The 23,562-nt window shown below is 42.4% G+C and overlaps 1 protein-coding gene across 2 annotated transcripts in view; it reads left to right on the top strand.

Moving 5' to 3' along the window:
- The window catches only part of ITFG1 (integrin alpha FG-GAP repeat containing 1), a 314,466-nt gene that overhangs the window by 64,493 nt on the left and 226,411 nt on the right, over window positions 1–23,562 (top strand). For both annotated transcript variants that reach the window (XM_073605835.1, XM_073605834.1), the window contains exon 7: window positions 17,593–17,654. In XM_073605835.1, the coding sequence (XP_073461936.1) occupies window positions 17,593–17,654 (62 nt within the window). The remainder of the gene's footprint in view (window positions 1–17,592; window positions 17,655–23,562) is intronic.

Genomic DNA, 23,562 nt, shown 5'->3' with positions numbered 1-23,562 from the left:
TTGGGGGATATTTATTATAGCAAAAAGTATAAAATATTGTGTGTTTTTTTTTTTCAAAATTGTCACTTTTTTTTTTTTTTTTTTTTTACAGCGCAAAAAATTAAAACCACAGAGGTAATCAAATACCATCAAAAGAAAGCTCTATTTTTGGGGAAAAAGGGACATAAATTTTGTTTGGGTACAACGTCGCACGATCACGCAATTGTCCGTTAAAGCGACACAGTGCCGTATTGCAAAAAATGGCCTGGTCAAGAAGGGGGCAAATCCTTCCGGGGCTGAAGTGGTTAAAAAAAAAGAGATGAATTCCTGTTTGTCTACCCTAAACTTTGGCTAAGCAAATAAAATCCCAACAATCTGGAAGTCACAGCTCTAAATACAAATTATGTGTGAATATGCAATTTCTGGGGTGTCACTGGCAGTGATAGATTTGTTTAGCGAAGAGACGGCTCATAAATTTCATAGGCGCTGAGCCTCAATGATGCTCACGACTTGTCTGCCCTTGGTCTGCAAGAATGTATGAGCGTCGGGTTAAGCGCATTCATTCTATCACGTCTCGGGTCTGCGGCGAAGCCGTCCCTCCACCTTATTTCGCCTCTGCATTCCGAGAGAATATTTCTTTATGAAATTGGAATGACCCAGGTAAGTATCGTCGCTAATAACTTCCCGGCTGAGCGGTGACCCTATCACCTACCCTGTCTGCACGTCAGCTGCTGCTGCCACTGTCTGCCGCTGTCTGCCAAGGCTGGAGATAGACAGGAGGTTAGTGGAGACTGGATAACTTTCTTACAGAAAGCTGATAGATGTTAATGCTCAGGCTTTTACCGCCTGATAAGGGCAATTCTGTACCGTGCCGTTACTGTTTAAAGGGAAAATGCTCTGTGTTTGTAGTCTGCACACATTTTGAGTTCTGAGCATGAAGTTTACTTGTAAATATGTTTTGGTGTAACTTTTTTAACCTTTCTACTTCCTTGCTCTGCCTCTTTTTAGTAGATTATTGTATGAACCAGTGGTGGTCAATTTTCTTAATACTTGAATTTTCTTGGCCTCTAGTGTGGCCCTCAACATCCACAAAGGGCCACACATAAAATTCAAAGAATATTCATTATCTGCGACAGCAGACACAACAGGATATAGTCAGACTGTGGGCATGATACAAGAAATGGTCAGAGACTGCAGACATGACACGAGAGGTGATCAGAGACTGGCGACAATGGTACAAGAGATGGTTTAGAGACTGCAGACATGATGCAAGAGATGGTCAGAGACTGCAGACATGACACGAGAGGTGATCAGAGACTGCAGACATGACACGAGAGATGATCAGAGACTGCAGACATGACACGAGAGATGATCAGCGACTGGCGACAATGGTACAAGAGATGGTTTAGAGACTGCAGACATGATACAAGAGCTGCTTGAAGACTGCAGACATGATACAAGAGATGGTCAGAGACTGCAGACATGATGCAAGAGCTGGTTGAAGACTGCAGACATGATACAAGAGATGGTCGGAGACTGCAGACATGATACAAGAGATGGTCAGAGACTGCAGACATGATACAAGAGCTGGTTGAAGACTGCCCACATGATACAAGAGATGGTCGGAGACTGCCCACATGATACAAGAGATGGTCGGAGACTGCAGACATGATACAAGAGATGGTCGGAGACTGCAGACATGATACAAGAGATGGTCGGAGACTGCAGACATGGTACAGGAGATGGTCAGAGACTGCAGACATGGTACAAGAGCTGGTCAGAGACTGCAGACATGGTACAGGAGATGGTCAGAGACTGCAGACATGATACAAGAGCTGGTTGAAGACTGCCCACATGATACAAGAGATGGTCGGAGACTGCCCACATGATACAAGAGATGGTCGGAGACTGCAGACATGATACAAGAGATGGTCGGAGACCGCAGACAGGATACAAAAAATGGTCAGAGACTGCAGACAGGATACAAGAAATGGTCAGAGACTCAGGACATGATACAGGAGTCTATCATAGACTGTGAACATGCTAATGGAGTTGTTGAGGACTAGGGATATGCTTCAGGAGACGGTCATAGACTGGAGACATATTACATGCTTGAAATCATGGTATAACTGGACAATAGGGAAACACAGATTAGTGTATACAGGGGCCCCCGAGGGCCACAAAAAAATTCCAAAGGGGCACATGAGGCAGGTTGGACACCAGGGGTATAAACAGGTTTTCCAGTTCTTCAACTTGTGGCTATCCGTACATCAGGCAGTCACAGTTAGCACGCTGCTGAACAAGTTCTGAAAAACAAATTACATTGAAAACACCCAGTGGGCGGCTAGCACAGCAGGCTAGTCAGGCTTTCCTACTTTGCACAATGGATGAAGGTTTCTGGCAGGAGAAGAGAGGATAGTTAAGCTGGCTATATTATTATTATTATACAGTATTTATATAGCGCCAACAGTTTATGTAGCGCTTTACAACTTGAGGGTAAACAGTACAAATACAATACAATTTGATACAGTAGGAATCAGAGGGCCCTGCTCCTTAGAGCTTACAATATACTGCTCAAAATTTGGCCAATTCCTCCTGGCTTAGTCGAAATTCAAGAAGTGTAGGGTTCTGTGGGCGCGGTTTAATCATTTTTTGTCAAAGGAGCTTGTTGGAAATTTGTTGGCTGAACGGTGACTGCATCCATTTAGCTGCTAACATTGTTAATGTTAGCTGTTGGCAGCTGTCGGAATACAAAAACACAGTAGGAGGATATGTCCATCCATGTTAAACTCGGACATATAGACAAATCTGCAAACAATAAATGGTGCTGCACCACCCCCGTGACTTAAATGACAATTGCCCTTCGTGCTGTTACCACCACGTATATACATATAACAGTATTGTGAATAAATAAGGTATTACCACATATACTAGGGGTCGACCGATTATCGGTGCGGCCGATATTCACTTTTTTTTGAAGAATCGGTATCCGTCACAAACTTACCGATATTGCTTCAAGTGGTTATACTGGGGTGATACTTGCAGCTGTAGGCATCACCCCGGGACTTATCTTTAGAACATATAGTCAGCTTTCTGGTGAGGTCCCGCGGTCTTCCGCTGCTCTGCCCGGGTCTACCGTCCCACCGGGAGACCCGAGTGACCAGCCGGAATCGGCTTTCATTGGGTCTCGAATCTAGTAACCCGGAAGCAATGTCATGCCAGTTTTAAAAATTGGAAAGTATTTAAAAACGCAGATCTTGGCGTTTTGAAGTGCAGAGGAGGGGTTTGAGGTCTTATAGACCCCAGATCCCTCCATAAAGAGTACCTGTCACTGCCTATTACTGTCACAAGGGATGTTTACATTCCTTGTGACAGCAATAAAAGTGAAAACAAAAAAAGGCAGCCGAAAAAAATTTGTATCGACCCAGAAAAAAACGATATAGGTCCACCCTTAACATATAGTAATATACTAAAAATTACAAAAAAATTGGAGCTCCCTCCCCTGTCACCATTTTTCTCGTGGTGTCAGGAAAACTTGTCAGAAGTGATTCATGCCGATAGCAGAGGAACGAAGCAACAGACAGAAATCACCCTTAGTGCACTTGAGTGAGACAAGTGCACACTATAGAGGGATATGCTTTGTTCATATTTCATGTCTGAGGTGTACAACCACTTTTACTGTCTTGAAGAAACATCAGGTCACCAACCCAACTTTGAGATGCAGAAGGGTTAGTTGGCATTCAGCTTTAAAGATGGAGTTCAGGTTTTTTTTTTTTTTTCGTAAATGGTGCTGTTAGTGCCACAGCATACAAGGACTCTTTTTCTTTTCAATAATTTTGTTTATTTTATTTTTTTTAATACATGAGATAACAGGTGCGTCCATGCAGGGGCATAGCAAAATTTCACAGGTAGGTCGTATGTAATTGAGGTAAAACTTTCTCAAACCCAAAGTAGTTGACCATGGGTCCAGCCAAAGGGGTATAATGAATTCTCTTATAACACCCACTGGAGCAGAACGTCCTGGGTTTCTAGTGTACCTAAAAAAAAAAAAAAAATAGGGATGGAGATGTGTGTGTGAAAACAAGTGAGGAAAGAAAAAAAAAAAAAAAAGGGTAGGAGGAGGTAAGGGAGCTAATCCCAACAGACTCATGGACAGGTCAGATGTTCCATTAAAACTGGCCTAAACTAAGGCCCCTTTCACACGGACGGACCGTCTATCCGTTTTTCTTCCATCCGTCGACGGACGACAATGCATTCCTATGGGCAAACGGATGACCATCCGTTACCATCAGTTAACCTCCGCTTCCGTTTTTATCCGTTTTTTTTAACGTACAAAGCTACGTCCAGATCCGTCAAAACGGATAGTAACTGACGTTAACTGACAATGTCCGTCAACGTCCGATCAGTTAAGATCCGTTTTGTAGAAATAATTCAAAGTTCATACTTTAACAAATAAAAAAACAAAGTGAAAAAAACCTTTTTTTCATTTTTTTTTTTTAATTTTAAAAGGGTTATGCAGAATAATAAAACTAAAACTGTTTTGAACATATCATGTGCTTTTGCGTCTTTTTATGCTATCAAAACACAATGAAATACCCAAATTAATGAATTAATAAATTAAAATTTGCACTGCATTATTTATATATATATATATATGTATGTACTGCCATGAAACTTCTCCTGATGGAGATAGAAAGTAGTCGGCAAATTGTTCACGCATGGCAGTGTAGGATGGGTGGAGCAAGGCTTTCTAGGTAATTTCCTTAAATGCAAAGAAACTGCTGTAAATGGATGAAAACGGATACAAAAACGGATGAAAAAACGGATGTAAACGTGTACATTAACGGATGAAAACGGATATTAACGGAACGGAAGACGGATGAAAACGGAGATTAACGGAACGGATGACGGATGAAGATGGATGAAGCAACGGATAAGAACTGATACGTTTTTAACGTGGCTAAACTGATGGTGCCCGTGTGAAAGGGGCCTAAAGGGATGTAGTATTGGGAGAGCATAACTAATCCAGGGTTCCCAGACTTTTAGGAAATTGAAGTGAGAGTCCATTAGAATGCTGGACATTTTTCCATGACGCGAGAATGATCTCTCACTGCTTGAAAGTGGACAGAAGGCTTTTTTCAAAGCCTTAGTTATGGCCTGTTTGGCTGCCAAAAAAAGGCAAGTTGCCGCTTTTCAATTGGTGTCGAAAAAGGCCAGGGATTGACAATTGTGCACTTTCAACCCTATGGTAGCCATTTGATGATGGCCCTTTTCTCTTCCAGTATAATACTGCCCCTGCCCACAAATCCAGCTCCATACTGACATGGTTTTATTAGTTTGGTGTGAGAATCTTGAGTATCCTGCATATAGCCCCGACCTCAATCCTACTGAACACCTCTAGGTTGAATTGGAGTCACAATTGCGGACCAGATCTTCTTGTCCAACACCAGTACCTGACCTTGCAAATGTTCTTTTGGCTGAATGGACACAAGTTCCCTAAGACAAGCTCAAAAATCTTATGGAAAGTCTTCCAAGAAGGGTGCAGGCGGTTAAAACCACAACTGGTTGAAGGGGGACTCCACATTAATGCCCATGGTTTCAGAATTGCCTGTCCAAGTTCATATAGGTGTGATGGTCAGTAGTATATTTGTAGGGGTGGAACAGCGGGAAGGGGAGCATAAGAAGGTCAAGGGTGGTCTAGTAGGAGACTGTTGCTTTTTCCTGAATGGGCAAGATGACTGATTCTCTTAAAATGTAACACCATTACTATTTCAATATTAGTTATTCTACAGATTTACATGTCATGTTCTATCAAGTTTGGTAAAAACAAAAAAAAGCCTTTAGTATCATTTCTACATAAATAAAATGGGAGTTTAAAACATCCCATTATCTTCAGTTCAGCGATAGACTCGGTTATTTTTTTTTTTCCCATGTTCATTTATATTTTGGGATTTAGCTTACAACTATGAAATGGACCTCCACATTGAATTTGCATTGACGTACTACTTTTTGAAGCTTTCAGACAAAATTTCCTTAATCCTGATCTTCTCTTCCTCCCATTCAACATTGTGAAGGATTAAAGTGGTATTAAAATTCACATCGAAGCACTTATCATCCTAAAAAACTTTCATTTACATTATGTACGTTAAGTAAAATTGCTATTATGTTGCCATTATGTTAATGTAGCGGTAAATGCAACTCTTGGAATGGCTTTTATTGTAAGACTGCACCTTGTTTTAATTAATTTAGTTCCTGTTTTAATTAGACTTTCAATTCCACTGATGTTTTAAACAAAACCCTTCCTTTATTGCCAAGGCTTTTAAAGCTGTATCATTTGATTAATAATTAAATTGCTGTCACATGAATTGCTGCGAGACATAGAACTCAGAAATCTCTTTGCAAAGAGACTAGCTGGTCTTAAGGAGCGACTCCAGCTTGTGGCAAAAATGCCACAAGACCCAATTTTTACGCTGTAAAGAAATGTAGAATGAATTGTATTATTATTATTATTATTATTATTATGCCTGCCCTTAAGCAGGCTATCCCCCCTTCAGTCTATTATGAATGCTGCTGCTAGACTAATACACCTCACTAATCGATCCGTGACTGCTGCTCCTCTCTGCCAATCCCTTCACTGGCTTCCCCTACCCCACCGTGTAAAATTCAAAATGCTAACCATAACATACAAGGCCATTCACATCATCGCCCCCATCTACATCGCCAACCTCATCTGCAGATATCGCCCAAATCACCCCCTCCGCTCCTCCCAGGACCTCCTGCTCTCTAGCTCCCTTGTTACCTCCTCCCATGCTCGCCTTCAGGACTTCTCCAGAGCCTCTCCCATCCTCTGGAATTCAATGCCCCAGTATGTCCAATCAGCCCCTACCCTGCCCACCTTTAGGAGATCCCTGAAAACTCATTTATTCAGGGAAGCCTATCCCACACCCACATAACTGTCCCTGAGCCACCCCCATCAAATCATTCTTTGCAGCTATTACCTTTTGTACCACCACCCCCTCCCTTTAGAATGTAAGCTCTACGAGCCGGTCCCTCCTGTACCTTCTGTATTGAACTGTACTGTAATTGTGTTGTCCCCCTTATACATTGTAAAGAGCCGCGTAAACTGTTGGCGCTATATAAATCTCGTATAATAATAATAATATAATAATTATTATTATTATTAATTCCTAAGAGAATGATGTTCCCAATCTGATCTGCCTGCTTTTTCTTGGTCCAGACAATTAATTGTCATTTAGTGATAAGCTCGGGCATGTTTGGACTAGTATCTAAACTGATGTATAGAAGACCGCCAGGAAGCTGCCCCCTGTATTGGTAAATCATATGCAACAGGGGTAGTCTCCACCCCATAGCCACAGTTATACATGCCCCTTGTATACGTGTGGCTGCAGGATGGAGAATGCCCCGGCCGCGTATGATTGATCCATATAGGTGACCACTTCCTGACAGGCTCACACATGTGGGTTCAGTTACTAGTGCAGATACTAGTGCAGCCCCCCGGCTGCTGTGGGGGATGTTTCAGGATGGAGAGAGGAGGTAGGTGCTAGTAAATATGTAATTTACCAGCGCCTTCCTTTTCTAAATGAACACACTCGCTCACAGTGTCCATTCATAACTGAAGCATAGTGTATACTATGCTTCAGTCTGTGAATGAACAGGAAGCCGCTCAGCACAGAGCACTTCCCATTCATTCCCTGTCTAGTGCAGCTGAGGCTGCAGAGAAAAGCCTGTGCGTTTGAGCTTTGTGGTGCACACCCTAATGCAACAGGCTGCGCACACCTATGGAGATGGGTAAAAGATGGCTTCAGCTCCTGTTCTCCACTTGTAGAGGACTCCTCAGATGTGTTTCGCCCTTTTCAGAGCTTAATAGTAGATGTACAAAAATCCAGGAAAAATGTAATATATTGCTGTTCACCAGCCCTTAGATGTGGTGTCTGCATCAGTTTTCTTTTTGGGGCTTTTTTTTCCTTAATTTTTGCCTTGTGATTCTGCCTACAACATGCTTCCTGTCCAACAGTGACAAAACCTACGTACTGTATTATTCTGTGTCCATAGAGGCTGGTTATGTATTAGGTATGTGTCAGTTGTGTATCACCTTTTACGGGTATCTACATCCCGCTAAATTATATTCAAAAGAACCAATGTTAAAAACTGGGATTTTAATAGTACCAAATTCCATATATAATTGCCATCATATTCTATTCTGCCCCACTCAACAATACTTTACTTTTGTTAGGTGGAGGTGTGCTAGGCTTCCTTGTAGAAATGGTTTTCAGAGATTGCATAATGGCAGACAGAGTAGGATATAACAGGATGGATTGGGGTTGGTTAGTTTCAGAAGGTGGGAGAGACTCTGGAAAAGTCCCGGAGGCGAGCATGGGGGGGTAGATCATGAGGGAGCTAGAAAATAGGAGCTCTTGGGAGAAATGAAGCTGATGGTTGGTATGATATTTTGAGATGAGGTAGGTGATGTATCTGGGGACAGAGTTGTCTATGGCTTTGTATGTTGCTGTTAGTGTTTTGAATTTTATACTGACATGGAAATTTATAGATAGAAATATAGAAATTTATAGAACTCCTATCCTCCTATTGATTAGTGGTTCCAAATTAATAATAACTACTGCAGTAGGGAACAGACACAAAAGATACACTCCGCATTTTTCCAAATGAACTGTTCTGCTTTATTATGACACAATTGAATGTTTTTATACACATGATTACATAGGTATCACATTAATATTACAATTGTACGTTTATGGTAACAAGGGGCGTAACATAGGCAGACTAATTCTAATCAGGACTGGAAAGAATGCAAACATGCAATGAAAACATTATTAGTGCTGTGTGCACAGTGAGGGCAGTGTGTAATACATACAAAATAGAATACAATTATATACAAAACTTACAAATTTCCTTTACAATACGCTGGGTGAGCACAAGCCAGTGAAGGGTTCAGCAGAAAGGGGTGGTGGACACGGAGTGGTTGGTATGGTAGATCAGTCTGGCACTAGCATTTACAATAGACTGAAGGGTGGGATAGCCTGTAGGCCAACAAGAAGGGAGTTACAATAGTCGAGACGAAAAATAACAAAGGAGTGAATTAGTAGCTTGATGGTAGTTAAAAAGGGGCGGACTGGCAGTTATGTTATTGATCCTGATGGAAAATTCAGGAAAGGAGACATATAGGGAAGGAAATATTCGCTTAGTTTTAGAAAGTGTTGGGACATCCATACTGATACGTCAGTTAGTAAATTAATAACACATGAGGAGGCTGAAAGGGTGAGATGAGTGATAGAGATAGATTTGCGTGTCATCAGCCTAGAGAGGGTATTGGAGGTCAAGCGAGAGGTTATCAGCTAACCAAGGAGGAGGTGTAGATAGAGAAAAGAAGGGCTCTAAAGACAGAACCTTGGTGGACCTCAACAGAAAGAGGATGAGAAGGAGACAGAACTGTAGATGACACTGAAGGAGTGCTTGGGTATGAATTGATCGCAACAATATCGCTGTACAGTAAAAGTGTCGCAAATGAGAACTACTTGTTCTTATTTGCATGTGACTTTACTAACCCTGAAATTGTCATAGGGTTTTTCTGAATTTGGAACCAGGCTAGCACCTACATACCACCAGAAATATGTCACAAATGCCTTTTTGAATCTTCCCCCCCATTGTGTCTAAGGAGTTTGGCTTACATAAGAAGTGCTGTTTCCAAAAACCAGCAGATATTTGCCCTCAAAACAGTAAAAAGTCTGTACAAGTGCGATACAAAAAAAAAACGCACGTTCAGTGAAAAAAAAAGATATGTAGAGTGCAGATGTTGTCCTATTTTTACATTGTCCTAGTTTTCTTTTTACATTCCTCCTGCTGCATGTGTGTGTGAAGGCCACGTGAACAGAAGTTACATGATGCGTTAAATAAAGATTGAAGTTTCCTTTGTATGAAACCGGGCCTTTTAAAGAGGCTCTCCTCCCACAAATCGAGTCCAGCTTTTTTAGCAAGCTGTAATATTTCACTGCCCGCAAAGGAGCAACATGTAAACCCAGTTACTAAAATCTCATGTAAACTGTAATATGTTATTGTAATTTCGAAGCTGTTTTCATTTTTTTTTAACTCTTCCGACCAATAATAAATTTCTGGTGATCCATGCTTGAGGGTTCTTCCTCAACATGCTGTTACTGTCTTCCAATTGTTTTCTTGTGTTGTCAACCTATCCAAAGGTAGCTTCAAGTGACCATTTCAACCCTCATCATGTTGGTATGGTCATCTGTTGTCACCATCGGGAAACCTACCCTGAGACATCAAATGCAGCCATCACTGTTGTGCACGTTGACAGAAAGATGCTGCAGTAAATGAACAGTGCTTAGATGCACAACACCTTGGTGAACTTAATATCATTTAGTTAGAGTTTACATCTACTTTAACCTAAAAGGGCTGATCTTTGTTTTAAAGATGAAGATTTCCATCATCAAGGTCCTTGTTATATTAAAACCCAACTCTGGAAAGCTAAAAAAAAAAAACATGCAGTGGGGGTGTGCCTACATCACAAAAGTTAATAGCTTGTTTTGGTCTAGGGCAGTGATCTCCAAACTGCGGCTCGTGGACCAGATGCTTCCCTTTGCTTGCCTTTTTCCGGTCCTTGGGGCACTATTCCTCTTAATTGATACAAGGCATTATTCCTTCCATCCTCTGGAACTCTCTACCCTAATCTGCCCAACTATCTCCTACTCTGTCCACTTTCAGACGATCCCTGAAAACCCTTCTCTTTAGAGGAGCCTATCTGGCACCCACTAAGAACTGTACTTTTATTTTCTCCTTCAGCCCATCCCCCACAGTTATTACCTCTTGTATCTCTTGAACCTCCCTCATGGATTGTAACGAGCAGGGCTCTCTGACTCCTACTATATTAAATTGTATTGTCTACACTCATGTTATAAAGCGCTGTGTAAACTAAATCCTGTATAATAATCATTCCTCCCACTGAGATTCATCCTTCCTTCCACTGGCACCAACAATGGGGCATAATTCTTCCACTGCCACCAACAATGGGGCAATATTCTTTCCAATGGTACCAACAATGGGGCAATATTCTTTCCACTGACACTAAGGACACTGCACTATTCCTTCCACTGGCACCAACAATGGGGGACTATTCCTTTCACTGCCACCAACAATGGGGCATAATTCTTCCACTGCCACCAACAATGGCACAATATTTTTCCAATGGCACCAACAATGGGGCAAAATTCTTTCCACTGACACCAACAACACTGCACTGTTCCTTTCACTGACACCAACAATGGGAAACTATTGCTTTCACTGACACTAACAAAGGGGCACGATCCCTCACACTGACAATGGACCACTATTGCTTTCACTGACACCATTGATGGGGCACTATTCCACCACCTACCGACTACAGACACTATGTGATTTTCTTTTTGCCTTCACTGACCACCAAGCATTTTCTACTCCCAGTGGCCCTAGTCTGGCCCTCCTAGAGTCTGAAGGACAATAAACTGGCCCTTTGTTTAGAAAGTTAAAGATCCCTGGTGTAGGGGATCAAAAAAATGTTTTGTTGACCCAATCCTCGACTCGTCTCCTCCCCGTAGCTAGACTGGTCCATAAAGCTTCTTGTCCAGTGGTCTCGGGTCCTGGCGTCATCAAGTCCAAGACATGGTTCATAGTCCTGCGTTGGACACCGAGGGACAGTCCGCCGCCAGAGCGTGGGGGACAGCTATCTGTCCGGTGAGCAGAGGATCAGGGAAGTAAAATTGCTGGCGCAACCCCACTGCAAGGATAATTTTACATCTTCCCCAGAGTTGGGCTTTTGAAAACAGCCAGTTAGACAGCCTGCCTCCTGGAAGATTTAGCAGGCCGACATCTAGGGTCAAGCAAGTGGCTCATCATTGGTTGGTTCACCTGTTGCATTCTCCCACATTGCTTAGTACTGGCTCTAGGCAACGCCATATTAAAGCTGAACTTTTGGATAAAAAAATACTCCTTTAGTGCCTCCCCCCACCCTGCATTAGTTAAATACTTGTTAAGTCTAATGGTAGAGGAATAAGCCAGAATACTTACCTTTTTTACTTTCTTCGGCTCTCTCCGACGCTCTGAGTTGTGGGCTGGCTTTTGCCATCATCACATACAATGCAGGGCTATTGGTCCCGCTTTGTATTTAATGACATTAATGTGCAACCACCAGCCGGGGCACTGAAAAGAAGAGGCTTCAGGAGATCAGTTCCACAGTGAAGAGGAAGCCATGCTGAAGCGAGAAATAAGCTAGGAAGAAGTTGTCATTGATCCACCTTTATCATCCTGGCTGTTTGCGATCCAACTGTATCCCCACAGGGCGTCATACACTGTAGATTAAGTCTAACGAGACTTAATTTCCCAATAATTGGACTTTGTATAGCTATCTAACAGCAAAGGTTCAGTGTTTTTATATTGATAAATCTCATCGTCATTGCACAGTTCAACAAAGAGTCCACTCAAGAGAGCCGCACAGTTGAGGCTGAAAGTTGACATTTCCAAATGTCAGGAGGTAACTCGCATGGCTTACAATTCTTTGTGCGTCTTATGAAACTTTCACTTTGATGTATTGAATTCGGCAATGAAGACCAGTTGACTTCTGCCATCTGTTGTTATTTGTTTCTGCTTTAAAGAGCATGAAAGCCACTGCTTAATATAGAAAGATACTGAGCTAAATGATGTGATTGCTGCCATCTGTCTGCCATTTTGTTCTTCCCGAGCCATGCTGATTGCATTGGTGTGATTAGTGTTTCATGGTAGTGATTGCTTCACAGTAATGTATGAAGAATAGCATTATCCTGTGTAAAAGTTTAACTCTGGATGAAGTTAGGTTAGCTCAGTGTGAAGGGTTCTGGTCTTTAAAGAGAATTGGTTAACAACAGTGTTCCTTGTGGTGCCTGCAAGTACTCATGTCTATCTTCAAATCAATGTGGGGCTCCTTGGATCCCAGTAGGATAGTGGTTGTGATGGACTGCCTGGCGCCCCGATTAGGTGCCTCCTGCTCTCCAAACCCTTCCAGCAGACCGGTAACTAATACCAGCCCTTTACCCCCAAGCATCATATTCAGGTAAGATGTTGAGGTAAAACCCAGGGAATAAACTGTTTATTGAAACCCGGACACATACTTTATACCCCCAGTAGGACATTCCCCGCTTGGGGATATTAGCTTAGGTAAGATAAGACGTACAACCAGTAAAAACATGACAATGCAACCTTTAAACCTTAGCAGCTAGGCTTCTAGACAAGTCTTATCAGTATGGCTAGTAGTCACAGGAATTCCCCACCCTGCCTCCCTTGTCTATGTGCTGAAAAACATGTCCACAATAAGTCTTGATTATCCAGGGCGTGCCCACCAGGATGCCCAGAAACAGTTCCACAGCCCCAGGTACATAAAGTACATTATACCACACGTTTCTAAATGTCCCACCCCAGATCCAGCTCTGATCTAGGTTACCAAGTGGCACACCTTTGGCGGAAATAGTATAAAACGTAAATAATATAAAGTTGGTAGTAGCCAGGGCAAAATGGTCAAATGCTGCATTTATGCAGCTCTCGAGGACCAGCCAGGGCAAGATAAGAAATATGCCCAAGAAGAGTTTCACATCCCTGGCTGGTGAAGGTGCATCTGTGTGATCTGTCCGAAACAATGTTCCCGCAAACGCACCACTCCTGTGCTCCCTCTTCTACTCCTCTATGCTCTCCTCTACTCTCTCTGATACTCTTCTCTGTCCTATACTTCTCTTTGCACTCCTCTATGCTCTCCTCTAATCCTCTACACCCTACGCTCCTGTACTGCTATTTGCAAGCCTATTTCTCCTCTATACTTTTCTCTACTCTTTTATATTCTCTTCTACTCCTCTATGCCTCTAATCCTCTATATTCTCCTCTACTCCTCTATGCCTCTAATCCTCTATATTCTCCTCTACTCCTCTATGCCTCTACTCTCCTCTACTCCTCTATGCTCTCCACTACTACATTTTCACCTCTACCCCTCCTCTATGCTCTCCTCTGCTCTTCTATTCTCTTCTCTACTCGGGCAGTGGACTGTTTCTTAGCATCCTCATGTCCAGTGCAGGGCTACAAGCCCTGCATTGTACTTGTTGACCTAGGAGGACCTGCGACCACCCAAGTGTGGGGGAGAAAAGACCGCGGACACCACCAGTTTAGCACAGACAGAACAGATGGAGCCTACGGGAGCACGGAGTTGTGTAAAGCCCCATACACACTATTAAATTTGCTGCAGATTTTTGTCTTCAGATTTACCAAAACCATGTAGTGCAAGGGCCTGCCTGATTGCATACAAATTGAAACTATGGTTTTGGTAAATCTGAAGACAAAATCTACAGAAAATCTCATAGTGTGTATGGGGCTTTAGTAAAAGTGCTTTTCTCTCACCGTAGACCTAAATGCGTCTAACCCCCTGCAGTGCAGGGGCCACCCTACTGCATGGAAGGATTTTCATGTTTTTATTTTTTTTTTTTTAGGAGTTTAGCTTTAAATTCATACATCCTAAAAAATATAGTTCTATTAAATCAGTCCTGGCATTGCAGAGATGCGGGCATGTTTGGCCTTTATTACAAGTTTTCAGTGAACTGGGTTCCCTGTATTGAACATTGGGACTGTAGGAACTGACATGTCCACATATAATGAGAGCCTTAGGCTCCTAGCATTCTCAGAGTGGCTCTGGGGTTGTAGAAGATAGCTGATCACCGTAGTCCATGTTTCTCCTCTGATTCTCCAGTCATCCTATCGGTTCCTGTTCACTGCTTTGTGATGGGGGTTGCTCATGTACGGGGAAGGTGCAGCGTTATTAAAAAAGATGTCTGGGATCTCTCTTGTGCTTCCATGCATGGAGAACATGAAATGTCTTGCCACACGGACCATTCCTGAGCTTGCACAATGAGGACAGACTGGCAATTCAAATGATTACGGGTTAATTAAATATGACTTCCAGGTTTGTTGCATAAGATTCATTGACTAGACATCATCTATAGAAACAGGAACATTTTATATTTACTGGAAAACATCTCTCTGGTAATGTAGACATGAAGAATATTTTTTGGTCAATTTTATTTTACATTTTGAAAGTTTATATATATATATATATATATATATATATATATATATATATATATATATATATATATATATATATTATAATATATTGTTTTTAAAGTGAATCTTAAAAAATTAAAATTAAAAGTCAGTAGCTACAAATGCTGTAGCTGCTGAATTTTAATAAAAGGACACTTACCTGTCCAGGGATCCAGTGCCGTGCTCACCTGGGCCGGTCTTCAGGTTCCCAGCTCCGTCATGTTTATAAAGAGAAGCCGGCTGTGACTCCTTGCAGCTTCACAGCCAGCTTCCCACTGTGCTCCTGCAGGCTTCTGGGACCTGTCACATGTCCCAGAAGCCTGTGGGCAAACTTCAGTGATCCAAGCAGAAGTGTGAGGTTCTGCATTAATGAGTCATTAAACCCAGACTATGAAAAAGTCTCATTACACGCTATAAAACAGAGTGTGCATACTCACAAAGCCGCTAAAGCATTTGTTTTGTGTAAAGTGAAATACCCCAGGTTAATCCTGCCTTCAGCTGTCCCTCCCATCTCCTCTGTGTCCCCACTGCAGGCTGAGATTGTGTAGGCCAGCTGGTGTCCTCTACTGAGCATGCTCAGTTCGAGGATCTTAATTTTTTCCTTTTTCTTATCTTTTATCTGTGCAGCCCATGTGACTAATACATAGCTCCCAACTGTCCCTGATTTTGAGGGACTGTCCCTGATTTGGAACAAAGGCCCCCTTTCCTCCTCGCCCCCTTTCCCCCTCCTATCTCTCATTTAGGTCTGATCTATGTAGTTGTATATTAATCACATATTTATCTATTGAAAGTGTTTTACAGTGTTAAAACTGTCATCCAAGTTCTAAATTGCTGTATTTGTAAATTTCAAAAACCAGTATAAAGGAATAGTAGTATAGTAAAAAAAAAAAAAAAAAACTTGTGGGGGTTACCTAATCATTTTTTTGTATAATTCTCCTTTAAGGGGGCATGGCAGGGGTGTGTCCTTTGTTCTACATACTTTTGTTCCCATCTCAGAAAGTTGGGAGATAAGGACTATAGAGTGGGTGTATACACAGTGGTTAAAGGGGAAGCTCCACTTGTTTGCTCCCCCCCTCGGCTGCCACATTCGGCACCTTTTGAGGGGGGGTTCCTTTTTTGGACAGGTACCCGTCCCCCCTCCTCCTTCCTCTGCCGCTGGGCCATTCAGAAAGTGCGGTGCGCTTCTCACGAGCGCAGTAGGGAACCGGCTGTGAAGCTGCAAGGCTCCACTTCCCTTGCAAAGAATGGCGGCGGCCGCACCCGAGAGCCAATATAAAAATCAGCTTGGGGTGCCGACATTGCGGGTTCCCTGGACAGGTAAGTGTCCTAATATTAATTATTAATATTAAAAGTTAGCAGCTACACTATGTTTCTGCTTTTATGACACCCCCCCACCACCACCACCTCTACCTCCTCCTCCTCCTCCTCCTCCTTTTTTTCCTCCTTTTTTTTTTTTTTTTTTTTTTTTACAATAACATGGTGGTGTGATATCCCTCCTGCCTGTGTCTATGGTGTGCATGTGCTGGGACTAACAGGGAGGTGAAGCCTCCATTTATCTAACATCTTATATCCTGCCCCCATAGTGTTTTTTTTTTGTTTTATTTGCCATGAACAACAAAAAACAAGACAAAGATGATTTCTGTGTTGCCCACACAGGGGATGTAGCAGTACAAGTAATACATATCCAACACCAGATTAACAGTGGTGTGACCACATAACGTTCACTGTCAGGTGACATCAAATGGCATAAGAGAAAATCTGGCCCAGTTGCCCGTCCCCCATGGTGTTTAGCATTATCAGGACATAGAGGAAGAGGGAGAGAGAGAGGAGGAGTGTTATTTACCACTGTATATGCCCACATGTGCGACTCTGTATTCACATGGGCTGCTCAGATAAGAAAAATGAGCAAATGAACAGCTTTGAAGTGAACTGAACTGGAGCATGCTCAGTAGAGGTCAACAGCTGGTCTGCACAATCTCAGGCTGCAGCGGGGACACAGACAAGGAGGGAGGGACAGTGAACAGCAAGATCAACCTGGAGTTTTGCATCCTACAGAAAACAAATGCTGCAGTGCATAGGTGTCAAACTGGCGGCCCTCCAGCTGTTGCAGAACTACAAGTCCCATGAGGTATTGCAAGGCTGGCAGTTGCAAGCATGACACCCAAAAGCAGTGGTATGATGGGACTTGTAGTTCTGCAACAGCTGGAGGGCCGCCAGTTTGACATCTTTGCTGTAGTGGATGAGTGAGTGTGAACACAATGTAATATAACGTGTATTGACAGTTTTTGATGGGTTTAATGACTTCAAAAAGATTGTCTGGATCTCGCCAGGGGGTGAATTAAAGTTTTTTTTTTTTTTTTTGCTGTTCTTTGCCTATTATGTCATTGTTACATGTAGGGATATGTATCATTTATGATCAGGTTCTTCTATTGATGGTTTCACTAACGTTTATATCATTTTATTTTCCTTCTGTAGATCTCTTCCTCACAACGCTGGTAGACAACAAAGACGTTCAGTTTGAGACTTGGGAAAACCAGGTAAGGAATCGATTGCTTAAAGTGAACCTTACCATGTTCAAAGCCTTTCCAATGTGACAACAGTGGTAAGGTTTAGGCACTTTGTGATGGCTTCAGTTACCTGTATTAACCCTACAACCAATCCCTATGAGGGCTGTGGGGTCCTAGGTGCCGGCTGTACACGGACCTTATCTTCTCTCTTAACCACTTCAGCCCCGGACCATTTGGCTGGCCAAAGACCAGAGCACTTTTTTGCGATTCGGCACTGCGTCGCTTTAACTGACAATTGCGCGGTCGTGCGACGTGGCTCCCAAACACAATCGACGTCCTTTTTTCCCCCACAAATTTCTTTTGGCGGTATTTGATCACCTCTGCGGTTTTTATTTTTTGCGCTATAAACAAAAAAAGAGCGACAATTTTGAAAAAAAAAAAAAAAACGCAGTATTTTTTACCTTTTGCTATAATAAATATCCCCCAAAAATATATAAAAAAAACATTCTTTTTCCTCAGTTTGGGCCGATACGTATTCGTCTACATATTTTTGGTAAAAAAATCGCAATAAGCGTATATTGATTTGTTTGCGCAAAAGTTATAGCGTCTACAAAATAGGAGATCGTTTTATGGCATTTTTTATTAATAATTTTTTTTTTTTACTAGTAATGGCGATGATCAGCGATTTTTATCGTGACTGCGACATTATGGCGGACACGTCGGACAATTTTGACACATTTTTGGGACTTTTTTCGAGACTGCCGGGCACTCGCATTAACTTCATGGGCGCACGCGTGCCCCCGGCGGCGCGCACGCGCCCCCAGTGGCCTTCTATGGTACTGACGTACCATGACGTCGATTCGCCTGCCTGTGGCATTCTGCCGCAGTATAACTGCGGCGGACGGTCGGGAAGTGGTTTAAGCTGGATACACACTATAGAATTCTCTTAAAATTTTTTTCCTTTAGCTTTACCAAAACCATATAATATGAGGTCAGACCGAAACCCTTTCAATTTGTATGCAATCAGGCCGGCCCTTGCACTACATAGTTGAAAATAAATCTAAAGGAAATCAAACAAAAAAAGTTGTATAATGTGTATTCAATTTTAGTCACCATTACAGTGGAACCTCGGATTGCGAGCAATGCGATTTACGAGCGTTTTCGCAATATGAATGAGCTATTTTTTAATTTTTTTTTAATCCTGACTGGCTTTGCGAGCGTTGTCACGCAAGACGAGCAGGATTCAAGCCTTCAAGCCGCTGGGGTGTGCAGTACCGCATTTGGCCAGAGGTGCGGGGGGCGCCGGTGACGCTCGGAGGCACTCGGAAACACTCCGTTGCCGAATGTCCCCGAGTGTTTCAGAGCGTTTCCGAGTGTCTCCGGCGCCACAAATAAAAACCGCAGAGGTGATCAAATACCACCCGCTACACTAGAATGAAAGATCCTGCTTCTCAACCGTGGAAGAAATACACTCCTCTATGTGGGAGAACTAAAGGACTCCTATAACACAGGTGGACACTAATAAGAGGTAATACCTGTTTATCTGCAGTCTTCTCTCCTCTACATCCGTTCAAAGTCCAGAATTTATACAGCTGTCAGAAAACGAGGGGGAAAGCTAAAATTACACTCTGCAGAGCTCAGTGAGGAGTGCTCTGAGAGCTGATTGGAGGGAAGGGACACATCCCCCTTCACACAGGAACAGAGCTGAGGCTTTCAATTACAGGCTGTGTGCTGGTGATCCACCCCATGTCACCTTCTTTTTTTTTTTTTTTTTTCTCTTGGTGTCAGAAAAACGTTTCAGAAGTGACTGAAAGCGGCAGACAGAAATGACTCTTCCCACTATAGAGGGATATGCTTTGTTCATATTTTATGTCTGAGGTTTACTTTAATGCCTGCCCTTGGCTTTTCTTGCAGGTATCATGTTTTTCAGATCCGATTTAGATTTATTTCCCTTTTTTTTTTCTCTTTTTTTTTTTTTTTTTTTTTTTTTTGAGTCAACTTTTTTTTTTTTTTTTTCTCTGCTTTCGTGACATTTAATGGGGTTTGCACCTTCAGCTGGATACAAATTACGGCTGTGGCGAAACCTTGCCATCGGTAATGCTGGAATAAATAGTAAATTTAACTTAATTGCTTCTCATGTAGATTTGCGTGACTCACTATTAAAGCAATCACTCTGCCCTAATGCGCGCGTTCCACAGGGCCCCGCTGAGCCGTCAGCTGCTGAATGGAGGATGTGCCCTTCCATTTGCCGGGAATGCCGATATAGACGCACTCAAAGCGTTTTCTCCTTTCGCAGCCTCGGCTGCGTTTTAATATTCCGCTGCATGTTTTTTTTTTTTTTTTTTTTCTTCATCTCAGGCCCTCTTCATCTTTTTACACTAATGGCAACATGTTTCCCTGCAGAGACTCCTTCTGATTGCATTCACATTAATCAGGGCTAGGTAAAGAGGAACACATTGAGATGTGTAAAACTCAAGTGAGCCTGATTATATAACCCTTTTATTGCTGCTAGACAGCTTAATCTCTCCATCAAAGAGATGTTTTTCTTGCCAAAGAGCCCTAGGAGGCAAGGCGGTAAAAGGAGGCTATCGATACGAAAAACTGGAAATGGAGTGCATTAAAGTGTTTGTTTAAAGGAAATCTGTCTGGAGAGAAATATGGAGGGCTGTCAATCCCGACCTTCTCTGGTTGGCCTGCTGTACTCTGGCCATAGTACTCTATAGACTATGAGCGACTGACCAGGGGACAAAGCATTCAATGAAAGAAGTCAGAACTGCTGATCTGCATACAGTGCCTTGAAAAAGTATTCACACCCCCTCGAAAATTCGGCTGCTTCCTTTTATCTTCTGCTTCGGGTTCAAGGAGTCCACATCACCAAGAGCTATGGACATGCAACATCGCTCAACGAGAGGTCAGGATGGCCGACCTGCGAGGACATACTGGTGCTTGAGGAACTACGAGAAAGAAAATGTTGGAGACTTCTATGGCCCTGGATTAAAGTATGTCCGTTTTACTGGAAGGAACCGAGTTCAACATACAGTGCCTTAAAAAAGTATTCATACCCCCTCGAAACTCGGCCGTGTCCTTTTATCCTCTGCTCTGGGTTAAAAGAAGGCCACCTCACCAAGAACTATGGACACGCAACGTCGCTCAACGAGAGGTCAGGATGGCCGACCTGCAAGGACCTACTGGAACTTGAGGAACTACGAGAAAGAAAATGTTGAAGACTTCTATGGCCCTGGATTAAAGTATGTCCGTTTTACTGGAAGGAACCGAGTTCAACATACAGTGCCTTGAAAAAGTATTCATACCCCCTCAAAATTTGGCCATTTCCTTTTATCCTTTGCTCCAGGTTCAAGGAGGCCAACACACTAAGAACTATTGACACGCAACGTTGGTCAACGAGAGGTCAGGATGGCCGACCTGCAAGGACATACTGGAGCTTGGGGAACTACGAGAAAGAAAATGTTGAAGACTTCTACGGCCCTGGACTAAAGTATTTCCGTTTTACTGGAAGAACCGAGTTCAACATACAGTGCCTTGAAAAAGTATTCATACCCCTTATAATTTTCCACATTTTGTTATGTTACAACCAAAAACGTAAATGTATTTTATTGGGTTTATGTGATAGACCAACACAAAGTGACACATAATTGTGAAGTGGAAGGAAAATGATAAATGGTTTTCACAATTCTTTACAAATAAATATGTGAAAAGTGTGGCGTGCATTTGTATTCAGCCCCCTTTACTCTGATACCCCCAATTAAAGTCTAGTGGAACCAATTGCCTTCAGAAGTCACCTAATTAGTAAATAGAGTCCACTTGTGTGTAATTTAATCTCTGTATAAATACTGCTGTTCTGTGAATCCCTCAGAGGTTTGTTAGAGAACCTTAGTGAACAAACAGCATCATGAAGGCCAAGGAACACACCACACAGGTCAGGGATAAAGTTGTGGACAATTTTAAAGCAGGGTTAGGTTATAAAACAATATCCCAAGCTTTGAACATCTCACAGAGCACTGTTCAATCCATCATCCGACAATGGAATAAGTATGGCTGCAAACCTACCAAGACATGGCCGTCCACCTAAACTGACCGGCCGGACAAGGAGAGCATTCATCAGAGAAGCAGCCAAGAGGTCCATGGTAACTCTGGAGGAGCTGCAGAGATCCACAGCTCAGGTGGGAGAATCTGTCCACAGGACAACTATTAGTCGTGCTCTCCACAAATCTGACCTTTATGGAAGAGTGGCAAGAAGAAAGACATTGTTGAAAAAAGCCATAAGAAGTCCTGTTTGCAGTTTGTGAGAAGCCATGTGGAGGACACAGCCAACATGTGGAAGAAGGTGCTCTGGTCAGATGAGACCAAAATTAAACTTTTTGGCCTAAAAGCAAAACTCTATGTGTGACGGAAAACTAACACTGCACACCACCCTGAACACACCATCCCCACTGTGAAACATGGTGGTGGCAGCATCATGTTGTGGGGATGCTTTTCTTCAGGACCTTTTTTCAATTAATATATTTGAAGAATTTTTGGGGGGTTTGTCCTACTATCTTTTGCAATCTGCTGTTCGTTTTGAATTTTTGCGTCCTTGATTTCCTTTTTTACATATTCCGTTATATTCTTTGTAACATTTAAATGATGATAGTGTTCCTTCATTTTTCTATTTTTTTTTTAAAGTTCTTTTTTTATTATTTATAGCCATTTTAACTTTGGCCGTGAGCCACAGAGGTTTTATTTTTAGCCTTTTAAATGTATTGCCCATGGGAATATACTTTTGCAGTGAGTTCACAAACAGTCTTTTTGAAGAATTCCCATTTCTGTTGTGTCCATCGATGCCAATATTCCCTCCCAGTGTAAATCTGGAGAGCAGCCCTCATCCTTGGAAAATTTGCTCTCTTAAAGTTAAGTGTTTTTATCTTTACCGTATGTGTTTGTTGCTTACAGCTAACATCAAATAAAATCATGTTATGATCGCTGCTACCCAAATGTTCCTTTATATGGATATTGGTAATAAGCTCTGCATGGTTTGGGATTACCAGGTCCAGCAGAGCATCATTCCAAGTCTGGGCCTCAATAAACTGGACCATAAAATTGTCTTGTAATAGGTTTATACATTTTTGCTCCAAAGAAAAATTGCGTCTAAAGGGATGCAGACCCTGCAACTTTCCTCAGTAGAGCCATGCAAGTGCAGCAGCTGATTGATAATTATAATGTCACTCCCATTCACATTTACTTTGCACATGGACACAGAGAAACAGCTATTTCCTCAGAATAACAAAAGGTAGAAATCTGCAACAAAGTTTGGTAAAATCCCTGCAATGTACATAGATGACCCAGAGGAGAATGTTTTTTTTTTTTCTCAACAAAAGTGGAGTTACTCTTAAAGCGGAGGTTTATTCAGCTAATTTTTTTACCTTCCCTTTTTCTTCCTTTCATCCCTCATCAACAGGCTGATTTTTTTTTTTTTTAATTAAACTTTCCTATTTTCATTGAATACATTATTTTATACCCAGTGGTGTCATCACTGGGCCTCGTGCTTCTCTATGCAGTGCAGACAGATCATGGGAGGTAGGAAGGCAGCAGGGTGCTGTACATAGCTTCCTGAAAACATCAATGCACCCGGCCTCAGTACTCCTCTCAAGAGCCCTCAGTCCTGATGCAAGCAGTGGTCTCACTCCTGGGAGGAGGTATGCAAATATCAAAATCCCTTGATGGGTGGATTTAAGTCTGGAGGAGTGGGTGTTCCTGGGCAGCGTGTATTTGTATACAGACCCCCCTAGGTAACGCCCATATGTGATGCTAAGCCTCCATTATTGAAAGGACATACAATCCAGTGAATTAAAGGGTGGGCCAAGGACAGTCTGGCTGGGGAGGAGAGGGCTAGAAAATGATCCCCATCCTTTAGCCAAAAAATAAGGTGAGCTCTATCTTG

This window comes from Aquarana catesbeiana, linkage group LG11 (assembly GCF_042186555.1).
Source record: "Aquarana catesbeiana isolate 2022-GZ linkage group LG11, ASM4218655v1, whole genome shotgun sequence".
Classification (NCBI taxonomy): domain Eukaryota; kingdom Metazoa; phylum Chordata; class Amphibia; order Anura; family Ranidae; genus Aquarana; species Aquarana catesbeiana.
The sequence above is the reverse complement of the archived record's forward strand: the minus strand, read 5'-3'. Positions and strand labels throughout refer to the sequence as shown.